Source organism: Bufo gargarizans, chromosome 3, assembly GCF_014858855.1.
Source record: "Bufo gargarizans isolate SCDJY-AF-19 chromosome 3, ASM1485885v1, whole genome shotgun sequence".
Lineage (NCBI taxonomy): Eukaryota > Metazoa > Chordata > Amphibia > Anura > Bufonidae > Bufo > Bufo gargarizans.
Window position 1 is genome coordinate 235,290,759 of NC_058082.1, and position 13,156 is coordinate 235,303,914.

Genomic DNA, 13,156 nt, shown 5'->3' on the forward strand with positions numbered 1-13,156 from the left:
AGTAGTTAATGATTGTATATAATTAGTTAGATGATAATCAAATATCCACATGATAGAATATCCACATCCTGCATGCACAACTTTTGTCTCCGCTTAAAAATCATCTTCTGAGCGGAAACATAACGGACCCCATTATAGTCTATGGCGTCCTCAGGCTCCGTTTGACTCCGTTTGGCATCAGTTATGTGCTTATCCGTCCTTTCCGTTCTCCTGCCTCTAAACGGAGCAGGAGAGCGGAAAGGCTGAACGGTGATGTGAACGAAGCCTAAGGCTACTTTCACACCTGCGTTTAGGTGCGGATCCGCACCTATAATGCAAACGCTTGCATCCGTTCAGAACGGATCAGTTTGCATTACCATTAATATGCAAACGGACCGTTTTGGCTTACATTGAAGGTCAATGGGAGGCGGATCCGTTTTCAATTGCACCATATTGTGTCAGTAAAAACGGATCCGTCCCCATTGATTTACATTGTAAGTCAGGACGGATCCGTTTGGCTCAGTTTCGTCAGACGGACATCAAAATGCAGCGTTTTGGTGTCCACCTCCAGAGCGGAATGGAGGCTGATTGGAGGCAAACTGATGCATTATGAGCGGATCCTTATCCATTCAGAATGCATTGGGGCTGAACTGATCCGTTTTGGGCCGCTTGTGAGAGCCTTGAAACAGATCTCACAGGCGGACCCAGAAACGCCAGTGTGAAAGTAGCCTAATTATCATATTGCCAAACCACCAGAATCGTGGGGGGAAACACGTGTTTTTTACCATGCATTTTTTGTTGCTTTTTTACTGCAATAAAAATCACAATGTGTCCCGATTGTCCACCAGTCATAAAGTGATGGTATATCTTAGCAATATGCCATAACTTTATGAGATAGGAATGCACCTTTAACACCAGTACCCCTGCTAATTAATTGTAGTCAGTAGGTATACACATATTGATTGGACATTTGATGCTTTGTGTGCTAATAAGCATCAACAGATGCTGAGATAAACTATTCTAATTATTTACCAAGCCATACCTTTTTTATAATACTATCTATCAACTGCAACTGACCTACTTCTTGATGGTTTCCAGAGGGGTGATGTTTTATTTCATATACCTGAAAAAACATAAATACTGATCTGAGCGTAACACCATGTATTTTGTGTCATTTATTGACAGTTTGCTATCAGCAACAGATACAGAAATCGTAGTAAATCAATTCCTAAGAGGGAGCATTGGATGGACTGGGCAAAAGAAAAGTATGATGTAAGCGACAAGTATGATATTAATTGTGTTATCAGTGTATGCTTGTATGTGTTTAATCCATTCACAGACACGGACACATGTACTGAATGATGTGACCTACAAGCCACCAATTCTAAAATCAGACCAGAATTATAAAAAAAAATGTGTAAAGAGGAAGATGGGAGCTTAGCATGGCGTAGGGAGGCCTAATACTTAGGGCTCATGCACACGACCGTATGTATTTTGTGGTCCACAAAACCCGTATCCGCATTTACGGATGACATCCATGTATATTCCATATTTTGCGGAACTTAACAGCTGGCCCCTGATAGAACAGTGCTATCCTTATCCGTAATGCGAACAATAATAAGACATTTGCAATTTTTTGGCGGAACAGACATACGGAAATGGAAAGCTTCTATTTTTTTTTGCCCACCCATTGAAATGAATGGTTCCGCATACAGTTTGCAAAAAAATAAAAAATAAAAAACGGAACAGACACTGAAAGAAAATCACAGACATCTCCCTAAACAGAATTTTAAGAAGTCAATTACCACAGGATATCCTACATGATAGGTGATAAATGTCTGATGGCTGGGGGCCCCACCTCTGGCACCCCTACAAGATGAATGGAGGTCCCGAGCCTTCTAGTTTGAATAGGCCCATGAGCATGTGCACTGCTGCACTATTCAAAGCCTATCCCTGGGTTCACACCTGAGCGTTCCTCAAACGCGCGTTTTACGCGCGTTTTTATGCGCGTTTTTTGTAATAGTAAACGCGCGTTTGACGCGCGTTTGTGTCATTGACTGCAGTGTCCTATGGCCACAAACGCGCGTCAAAACGCCCCAAAGAAGCTCAAGTACTTGTTTGAGCGTCGGGCGTTTTACAGCGCGTTCGTACGCGCTGTAAAACGCCCAGGTGTGAACCCTTCCCATAGGGAAGCATTGGTTTTCATGTCTTAAGCGTTTTACAGCGCGTTTGAACGCGCTGTAAAACGCTCAGGTGTGAACCCAGGGTTTAGGAGTGATGAAGATAGCTGAATACAGAAAATTATTTTTATTGGGATTAGAGGCATTGAGGCAATATAAGACAAGGTTTTCCAATATCTTTTGATGTCATAAGAAGACGTCTGAAGAAGAAGACGTGATAGATAAAATGAGCCATATACCATTGTCACAATAAAGTAGCAGAAAGGGCAATTTTCAGTTGTTATGCTGCACTCTCATCACTGTGAAAAAATCTGCTACAAATTATAATAACAGAAAATACACTCCTCAACACCAAGAAGGAAAAGTCATGGAGTTATAAAAATCACAAGATCCATAGACATGTTAATGATATGCAAATGATTAATGATTGTGCCACTTTTTGGCGTACTTTTATCTCAGATTTTGATGCGAAGGTGCTTTGCAGCAAAATATGTGACTTATCTCCTCTTATGCCACTTTCCGAGGTGGTGGAAAAAGGGGCGTGGTGTGGGCCTGTCTCAATCATCATTTTCTATGCCAGCACGTCGTACGGCCCATGGCACCAAGCGCCAAAGTTATGTAGAGGCCTGTGCCTCTACATACCTTTGGCACATCCACCGACAGCACAGGGGTGTTAAGACCAACTAAGTCTAAATTGCCTGTCTTAATTAATGACCCCCAAAATATTCAGAATATCTCGATTTTTTTCACTATAGAGTATGAGCACCATGAACAAAAATACACATAGTTACATGGCTTGGCATGTTATTATTGAGGGTATTAATGGGTATCTGAGGAATGATTGGCCACGCTGAATACATTAGGGCTTGCAAATTATCAAGATCTGTTGCTGGAAGCTGCCTTTGCAATTGTCGAATGACGTCCCAGATGTACTTGATGAGAGACAAGTCCGGGGACACTGCAGGCCATGGTAGCTCGTTTAGGCCACACAGGCTGCCCACAGTAGCACAAGCAACAAGTGGCCGGCATTGTCCAGTTGAAAAACAACTCCTGGGACACTTTGAAGAAATAACTATACCACTGGTTCCATGAATAAACCAATGTAATGCCAAGATGTTAATGTACCTAAGACTAGAGGAGTCTGATTACCGTATATTATGTCACTCCACACCATAATCTCTTCTTGGCATTTCACATGTGGTCTCCAGACTAATCTCTGGTTATCTTTGTACGTGATAAATTGGGAATAACCACTCAAGAGAATAGACCTCCATTCCAGCCTTCATTGCCGTCTACCATGATGTTGGGAGCAGTGGCGTGAGGGCAATAGAAGACCTGTAGCTAGACATCTGGTTTGTAGCCCAATGTTGTGCACTTAGTGGAGCTCAATGCAAAGAGATCAATGGTAATTATTATGGGTGAACGAATCGTGCTTCTGATCGAAGATACAAAGTCAATTCATTCCCCAACTTTATTTTAATGCTGTACGAATTTGCTCACCCATAGTAATTATAGAAATTCCTATTAAGCTCCCCGTAGTGGTGGCTGCCGGCAAACAGATTTGTAATAGAAGAGAATCAGATTTATCAGCGTATTTATACTACTTGTCTTATGTAACTATATTGAGAAATGTGGTGCTCAGAATGAGCGCCATACCTGTGAAGCACCTTTTCCACTTTTGCTTCATAGAAGTCGGATTAAATGGGGGAGGTTGAGGGCAACATTTTCTTATTGCAATTTATTCATTCAAATGCTTTCCACTTGAAAGAAAAATGTAAATGCAAGTCCTACAATTTTACAGTTCTTCAAGTAATTATATTATTTAATTTGCATCGATTTCACATTCTGAACACCTCTATGTATGCTTACACTTTGCTTACTATAATGGCTAATGTACACATTTATGTCTGTACACAATTTTGCACTATATAATATTTGAATTTTATGATGTAATTTTTTTTTCTTTCTATTAGGATCTACTCATTGCCCAAATTAAGATGGTTCTAAAGGTCTTGTTCCTTTACATTCCACTGCCGATGTTCTGGGCACTTTTTGATCAACAGGTAATCTGTGGATGTGAATACATTCACTTTTAATCTTATGTAGAATATAAAAAATAAAAAAAGTTAGTGTACTTTCACACTAGTGTTTTTCTTTTCCAGTATTTAGTTCCGTCCTAGGGGCTCAATACCGGAAAAGAACTGATCAGTTTTACCTTAATGCATTCTGAATGGAGAGCAATCCATTTAGGATGCATCAATTCAGTCCCTCTTAAGTTTTTTGGCTAGAGAAAATACCGCAGCATGCTGCAGTTTTCTCTACGGCCAAAAATCCTGAAAACTTGCCGGAATGCCAGATCCGGTATTCATTTCCATTGAAATGCATTCATACCGGATCCAGCCCCAAGTGTTCCAGCAAAGCTAGCCTGGTTTTGCAGTCTGCGCATGCGCAGACCTTTAAAAATGAGAAAAAAAACATAATACTGGATCCGTTTTTCCGGATGACAACCGGAAAGACGGATATGGTATTGCAATGCATTTGTGAAGCGGATTCGCATCCGGATCCGTCTCACAAATGCATCCATTTGCGTACGGAATCCTCTGCCACAAGTGTGAAAGTACCATTACTCTTGTTACATAGTTTAAAGGGTTTCTGTCATCAGAATTAACATGTGCTATTGTCAGCTGAACCTAACTAGCCTATTCCTACTTGTATCTATGCCCTCGTTACGCCGGAAATCTAACTTTTATAACATGCTAATTAGCCTCTAGGAGCAGGGGGGGGGGACGTGGCCCCTGATCCTAGAAGCTCCATTCTCCCCCCTCTGGACGCGCCCCACTGCACTTGATTGACAGGGCCAGGCTGTCTGCCATGTATCTTGCGCCTGCGCCGTCCCGTTCAGTGTTCGGCACATGCGCAGTGAGTAAAGGACGAGCCATTTTTTTCTTGTACAACCCCTGTAAGCTGCATCAATATTTTGAAAGGAATAATAAAGTTTTGTTTATCACATTTTTATTTAAGGGTTCAAGATGGACTCTGCAAGCTACCACTATGAACGGAAAGTTTGTAAGTGATTTAGAAAATGCTGATAACCTAAATGTATAAATGTGTGTGTGTGTGTGTGTGTGTATATATATATACACATGTGGCCTTAAAAATAAAAATAATACATTTAGTAGGTAGAAGTACCATTGCTGTACTATTAAACAAGACAGGGGAATGGATGGATATAAAGAAGGTCAAGATGAGCACATTTCTGTGTTTAACCAGTACGACAATAACAATAACTCTGACTGCTGGTGAAGATGTAGAACATCTACTGGAAGATACTGACTGCATATAGGTTGAGTACTAATATAAATATTAACTAAAAAAATCCTCAACAGATTCTGTCACCACATTATTGCCAACCCCTTGGCTCAATTCAATCATCCTCTACCTGGTATATCTATTTTAAAGGAAAACTAAAGCTTGAAGTTAGTGTGCAGGATTTTCTGTATATTCTTGAAAAAACAGGGCTTTGTAAAGCATAAAAATAAAAACATACTGCATAAAACACAGGGATTAATTTCCTACTGATTTGTTCCATATTTGGCTGCAGAACAGCAAAGGGGTGGCATAATCTTGTATCCTACTGCAGACAGGGCATAAGGGGGGCTCCTGCTCCATCTAGTTGTCTTACAGCCAGAGACAGGATAGTAAGGAAGAGGACATGGCTCACTGAATATTTCTTTAAATATTTCTCTGGTATTATTTATTTTCTCAGGGAACTATTCAGATACAACCAGATCAGATGCAGGTAAGTGAACATTTTATTGTGTTGTTGTTTTTATTGTTGTTGTTGTTGTTTTTTTATTACAGATTCTTAATATTCACTTTTTATTGCAGACTGTGAATCCAATATTAATTATTGTTCTTGTGCCGGTGGTTGACTTAGCGATCTATCCCCTTATTAAGAAATGCAAGCTAAATTTTACGTAAGTATGGCAATAGAAAGCTAAAAATCTATATTATTAAACTAGGGATATTTTACAGTCATTTATACAGCATGAAAGCATCTGGACAATGAATCCGCTTTAAAGATCGTCTTAACTTAAGAAAACCTATATACAGCTTCTATGTAGACGTATGTGTCGCATGGCTACAGACCATTACAAAAATCTGTATAAAGTTAGTTCATGCCGTCGTGTGTTACTCTTCTCCCTCTGTCCATTTCTCAGGATCTCAATAGGATCAGACTAAATACAGGGTTTATTTGCAGTATGTACTCATAGAGATACATACAGGTGAAATTTGAATATTGTACAAAAGTCCATTTATTTCAGTAAGGCCTCATGCACACGACAGTATTTTTTTGCGTTCCGCAAAAAGGGGTTCCGTTGTTCTGTGATCAGTGTCCGTTTTTGTTTCCGTGTGTCTTCCTTTATTTTTGGAGAATCTCTAAACATGAAGGAAAGTAAAAAAAAAAAAAAATCTAGGTTTAGTTTGCCATGCAATTGATAGGAAAAAAACGAACGCGGATGCAGATGACAATCTTGTGTGCTTCCTTTTTTTCACGGACCCAATGACTTGAATGGGTCCGCGAACCGTTATCCGTGAAAGAAAATAGGACAGGTCATATTTTTTTCACGGACTGGAAACACGGATCACGGACGCGGATAATCAAGGGATGAAAAATCCTCTAAGTTAAACTAACAAAATGTAAAATTAAGTTTAAAGGGAATCTGTCACCAGCAAGCTCCCTATCAAACTGTTTTCATAGACACGTAGCTGTGGTTCATCTGATAAAAACATTTTATTTTATGATTGATTATGATTTTTCTTAGTATGCAAATTAGGCCTTTGGTGCAATCAGGGCATCAGCATTGGTCTTGTTGCACCCAGGCTCCAGTCTATTCTGTGGTTAACCCCTCCCTTGCTGCTTTATTGACAGGGCCAGGTAGTGGCAAAGCAGTGATGGAGGGGCTGGCCCCAGAAAAAAGTGGAGCTTGGGTGCAACAAGAGCAACAGTGATACCTTAATTGCACCAAAGGCCAAATTAGCATATTATGAATGAGTATCATAACTCAGGACTGAAGCCTCAGATCAACAAAAGAAAAACAGTGTTTTAATCCAGGGAACCACAGCCATGTGTGTAGGCAAACAACTGTATACAGAGGTTGCTGGTGATTCCCTTTAATAAAGCTTAATAATATTAAAGTCATCCCTTAGGCTACTTTCCCACCTGCGTTCAGGTGTCCGCTCGTGAGCTCCGTTTGAAGGGGCTCACAAGCGGCCCTGAACGCAGCTGTCTGGCCCTAATGCATTCTCAGTGCAGGCGGATCCACTGAGAATGCATCCATCTGCGATCGCTCAGCCTCCGCTCCGCTCAGTGAGCGGTGCAGCGTTCGGGTGTCCGCCTGGCCGTGCGGAGGCGAGCGGATCCGTTCCGACTTACAATGTAAGTCAATGGGGACGGATCCGCTTGAAGATGACACCATATGGCTCAATCTTCAAGCGGATCCGTCCCCCATTGACTTTCAATCTAAAGTCTGAATGGATCCGCTCAGGCTACTTTCACACTTGGAAAATTTTTCTAAGTTATAATGCAGACGGATCCGTTCTGAACGGAGCCACCGTCTGCATTAATATGAGCGGATCCGTTCAGAACGGATCCGATCGAACGCTAGTGTGAAAGTAACCTTAAACTAAATACCTTATTTCAGTAAAATAAAATTCTCAAAATAGTAAAATATTTTACTGTTTCACTGCAATAGGAACAACCTGTAGAATAATGTTACCACGTGATTTATACTGCATGGTATGGCATTGCCCCTTCCCCAAATAATGACACATTTTCAGTTTATTTCCCCCAAACAGGACAAATGTCCATCAAGAATTTATATGCACCCCAAAATTATAACTCATCCCCCTATTATAACTGATCCTATCTGTTTTTTGATGGGAATAAATACAATGGATTGTGGCAATAGTTTTATTCATAAAAACATTTCTAAATAGTATGTAAAACATGAAAAAACACAGTACATATTGTTATTGCTGCAATTGTACCATCCTATACGTATGCCAAACAGTGTAAAAAAGAATACACAAAAATTTTGCAAAAAAAAACCAATAGTGGATGATCTTTGGACAGTGTACTGAGGCAAAAGAGGTAGTATACAATGGTGGATGGCTGCAGACTTTGGGAGCCCGTGTGCAGAACATATGGCAGTCAGGCTACGCTTCTCTCTTACCGCTTCCTGAAATGTTTATTTTGCACCTGCAGACCCCTGAAAAGGATCACTGTGGGCATGTTCTTCGCTGCCATGGCATTTGTTGTTGCTGCTGTTATACAAATAGAAATTGATGTAAGTATCAACAGTTCTGAAACTGAAATCTCGGACAGAAATGAAATCAGGATAGAATATTATGAAGAATATGAGACATTCATCATGTGTAAAGTACAGAAGAGGGTTTGAGGGGAAATGTTTCCATCTGACATAACTGATATGAGTGAAGGTAAAATGAATTTATGAAGAGAAGTGTATTCCAGTCTATATAAAATCAGAGAAGTTGTTAAAGAGTGAAAAAAATAGCAGAAATTGCCATAAAGTACCAAAATGCACATTTACTTACCCAATAAATCCCCCACTGCTCCATTGGCGATGCTCTGGTGGCCTCTGTTGGGATAGTATCTGTTCTATACTAAAAACTAGAGGTCATACAAAGTGGCTGTAAATGGGAGCTACTAAGACGAGGCAATATGAGGTGGGACCTACTGCACATGCATGTGAGTCTATGTGCGCTCGCTCCCGCTATCCCCCTACCAGAAAAAGGTTGGCATCCTTAGTTTCAATGGGCAAGCCCGCCATAACCCCAGAAGATGAGGAGTTTTTAAAAACAAGCAAAATTATCAATAACATGGACCGGAGGCATTATTGATGAAGAATGGACATTGGTAAGTGACTTGTATTACAGTTTTTGTTTTTACAGACTAGTGCAATAGAATGCTAGCCTACACCTATGTTCCACATTCAAATTCCATCATCACATCTAAGTTGTTTTCTTAGTGGGTCATGATGAAGCAGAATGGTTCTGTCATTGTCATCATGGATATTGTAAAAATGAATGTTCCAACACCAGTTTGAACAGAGCTGTGGTTCAGGTTATAATGGAAGCTACAATGCTGTGCTGGACCCATTGCATAACAGACGGCGGTAGCTCCTAATGGACTCCCATGACTTATCATGGGTCTATCGGTTCTGCCAAGGTCTCTGCGGGTTTAACAGATACAAATATAACTGCATGCAATGCTACTGTACTTTCTCCACTAAGTGTGATGGAATCTGAGACAGAGGTCTATGTGTACACAGCCTTGGTTGATAACCTGTGTCAATCCATTGTTATTATTTCTATGAATTAATGTTTTATATTAATATTTGTTCTGTTTCTGAATTTTCTCTTTGATTTACAGAAAACTCTGCCAACATTCCCAGACAGCAGTCATATACAAGTCAGAGCCATAAACTTAGATGCAGACAACCTTATACTTTCATTTAAAGATGGTCAATTACCGTCTTCGTCATTGACCTCTTTACAGGTAATGCAGTGTCTACTATTCTCCTCTATTACAAGGTGTTTAATGATTACTTTGAGACAAAAAAATTATAAAGTTTGAAGGGTCCTCAGTCCTTAGCTCAGCTCTGTAGTTTTAAAAGAGATGTCCAAGTTGTATTAAATCAAGTTTTATAGATAGCAGTCATCATAGTGTTCCCTATGGTATGTTGGAGATATTAGCTTTCAGCAGAAGCACCAACATTCAGACATTGCGGGAAGATCAACTGGTTTTACTTGGGACAAAATTTAACCATTACCTCTATCATCTAGAACAGGGATAAGCAACCTTCGGCACTCCAGCTACTGTAAAACTACAACTCCCAGTATGCCCACTTACTTGTCTGTTCTTGTAACTCCCATAGAAATGAAAGGAGGATTCTGGGAGTTGTAGTTTCAGAACAGCTGGAGAGTCGGCGGTTGCTGATCCGTGATCTAGAAGGAGGTACAGGTAATTTACACATCACAATTAGTGATGAGCGGCAGGGCAATATTCAAATTCGCGATATTTTGTGAATATTTTGTAGAATATTCGTCATATATTTAGATTATATATAGATTATTTTCTTGATTGCGAAAATCAGCAATGTAATTTTTCCATAATGCGTGCGCAATACAGGCGTGGGTCACTGTTGCTACATTTTCCAAGCTGCTAGAAGTTTCCTGAGACTGGATAAAATGGTTGGCATGGAAGAACATTACAATAAGGCCCCATGCACACGGCCGTTGTTCACAGCCGTGTGCGGGCCGTGGAACCGCGGCCTGGATCCCTCCTGAGAGCAGGAGCGCACGGCGTCACTGGTTGCTATGACGCCGTGCGCCCCCTGCTGCCGGCACAGTACAGTAATACACTGGTATAGATCGTACCAGTGTATTACTGTACTGTGCCGGCAGCAGGGAGCGCACGGCGTCATAGCAACCAGTGACGCCGTGCGCTCCTGCTCTCAGGAGGGATCCAGGCCGCGGTTCCACGGCCCGCACACGGCTGTGAACAACGGCCGTGTGCATGGGGCCTAACTTTATATGCAGATAGAGTTTTCCAATATATTCGCAATTGCGCTAATCGGCACTAATGATTCGAATATTATGGCGCAATACGTGAAACTATACATTTTGGCAGGTCTAACTACATATTACTGATTGGTGCACTAAGTATTGTTGTGACATCACAGCACTATGTCTGTACCATGTATGTATGGACAGCAGACATCAGCTACACTATATCACTATCTAACCTACACTGACTATCTCCCACTATCTGTATTATATATAAGCTAACTAACTATCTATCTAATGTAATGACACAGCAAAGCATACAGCACAGCAATGACACTGCTATCTCTCTCAGAACTTTAAAAAACTGTAGAAAATGGCTGCTGGGGAGTTTCCTATATAGTAAGTGGTAGGCAGCTTTCCTATTGGTTGCTGGGATGTTTCTAAGCTCAGACAAAGACATTGCAGCCTTCTCATTGGCCCACAAGCAAGAAGCAGGGAGGGATCATGGGTTCAGATGAAAAAAAAATCTAGAATATTTGAAAATACGAATATATAGCACTATATTCTAAATATTTGTGAATTATCGAAGTGCCAATATTCGCGGTTAATATTCGCGATTCGAATATTCGTGCCCAACACTAATCAAAACAGAGAACACAGAGATTAGAGGAACTACACGATCTGATCTATGTCAATATACCTTTGACTCAATTGCATTGAAACTAAAGATGCTGAAATATCCTGGTTCTAATTTACCATTCAGTTGCGCTTCAGGTTCATGTTTTACAGGTGGAGTGCAGAGACATATTTCAAATCTCCTGGACCCCACTGTAACATCTATGACAGCCCCCCCCCCCCACCCCTTCCCATATGCCTTTGAAAAAAACTGGTTCTTCTTATATGGCATGAGGGAACCTTTGCGTCCCCCCATCCACCAGGTCCTGGATGCCACTATTATCTCTACCCACTCTATACTTATGACCGGTGCACTAATCACTCCACAGTGCAAAGGACACACTGTTTTGATTGGTTCTTTTATCAAATTAAGGGGGGACCAATAACTGTCTGCTCCCGGTTTTACAGATTTAATCAGACAGGAAATGACTCCTGGTTTGGGATATCAGTTCTTGTCAGATTGGTCTGAAATTATACAGCTTATCTCTAGGCTTCCTTAACTCATAAGTTGTTCTTGTTGGTTTTTTGTCTATAAATCACCTGAAAAATATATCTGCATTTATCTTTATAAGCAGGTGTCACCTAGGTAAAGATTACTACAGTACTTTTCGTATCCACTACTGTTTTTGGCTCAAAAACTTCATCAAAACTGATTTCTGCCTAAATGATCTCTACCAAACATTAGTGTTAATGTTAAAAACTTACTTTTTTTTTCTTTATGAATATTTTTATTGGTATTTAGGCAAGTGAATACAAAATTCTTCCACTTAACAGTGCCGTTAATTTTACCTATGGAAACATATCGCAAGATTTTTCACAAAATGGCCTTTCTGGTAAAACTCGATACACGTGGATTGTTAGAAATGGAAACACTGTGGAAGCAAAAATGGTGAGTAATTGAAAAATCTACTCATTGAGAACAATGGCAGTGTTTTAAACAAAAATCTATAAAATATCTTGTATTGTACCGCTCCCACAGAAAGGCCAATGGTCAGTATGTTTTGGGAAATCTGAACAGATAACAGATAAAATGCTCTAAATCACATAGTATCTCTCACATTAAGAAAAAAAGAAAGATTCATCATAAAGGATGTAGTATGCTTATATCTCTACGTTTAGTATATGCGTCTGTAAAAGAAAAATTACAAAGTCTGTATAACATTTACATAGTTGAATATACAATAAACTCAGTTTAGGATCATGGGGCATACAAAAGTTTTTGTCCTATTAAATGCAGTTATGGATGTAAAAAGTCACACACAAAATTGTGTTCTTATGTCAGGGGTAGTTATTGAATTTTAGGCTGGGTTCACACCTGCGTTGGAGGCTGATCTCACAGCTCCTGTCAGCAATACCATCAGTGTACAGGATTCGGGGGGTACTACTGTATATCTCCTTATGGAGAGGTCCTAAACAGCGTAATCATGCATGTTCTTGCTGTAAAACCATGGAAACCACAACAGATCCCCAACTGACCCCAATGTAATCCAGTGGGCTCTACTGGGTGAGAATCAGTGCACATTACTTGTAATTTAATAATATGGTATTAAGATGTATGTCTTTAAAATAATGAACATCTGTGTTTTTTTCTTTCTTTGTTTATTTGCTAGGATGAAGACATCAGCAAGAAACCCGAACAAGGATACAACGCAATCAAGTATGTTTGTTTATTTTTTTTATGATTCTTTGCTTCTACTTAAAAATGTATAAAATTACCAAATCATACAATC

General features: G+C 40.1%; 1 protein-coding gene across 3 annotated transcripts in view; it reads left to right on the forward strand.

Moving 5' to 3' along the window:
- Positions 1-13,156, forward strand: part of SLC15A1 (solute carrier family 15 member 1) — an 82,318-nt gene that overhangs the window by 51,898 nt on the left and 17,264 nt on the right. For all 3 annotated transcript variants that reach the window (XM_044286534.1, XM_044286535.1, XM_044286536.1), the window contains 9 exons: positions 1,165-1,251; positions 4,133-4,222; positions 5,181-5,225; positions 5,926-5,958; positions 6,048-6,136; positions 8,428-8,509; positions 9,616-9,741; positions 12,169-12,315; positions 13,037-13,083. In XM_044286534.1, the coding sequence (XP_044142469.1) occupies positions 1,165-1,251; positions 4,133-4,222; positions 5,181-5,225; positions 5,926-5,958; positions 6,048-6,136; positions 8,428-8,509; positions 9,616-9,741; positions 12,169-12,315; positions 13,037-13,083 (746 nt within the window). The remainder of the gene's footprint in view (positions 1-1,164; positions 1,252-4,132; positions 4,223-5,180; positions 5,226-5,925; positions 5,959-6,047; positions 6,137-8,427; positions 8,510-9,615; positions 9,742-12,168; positions 12,316-13,036; positions 13,084-13,156) is intronic.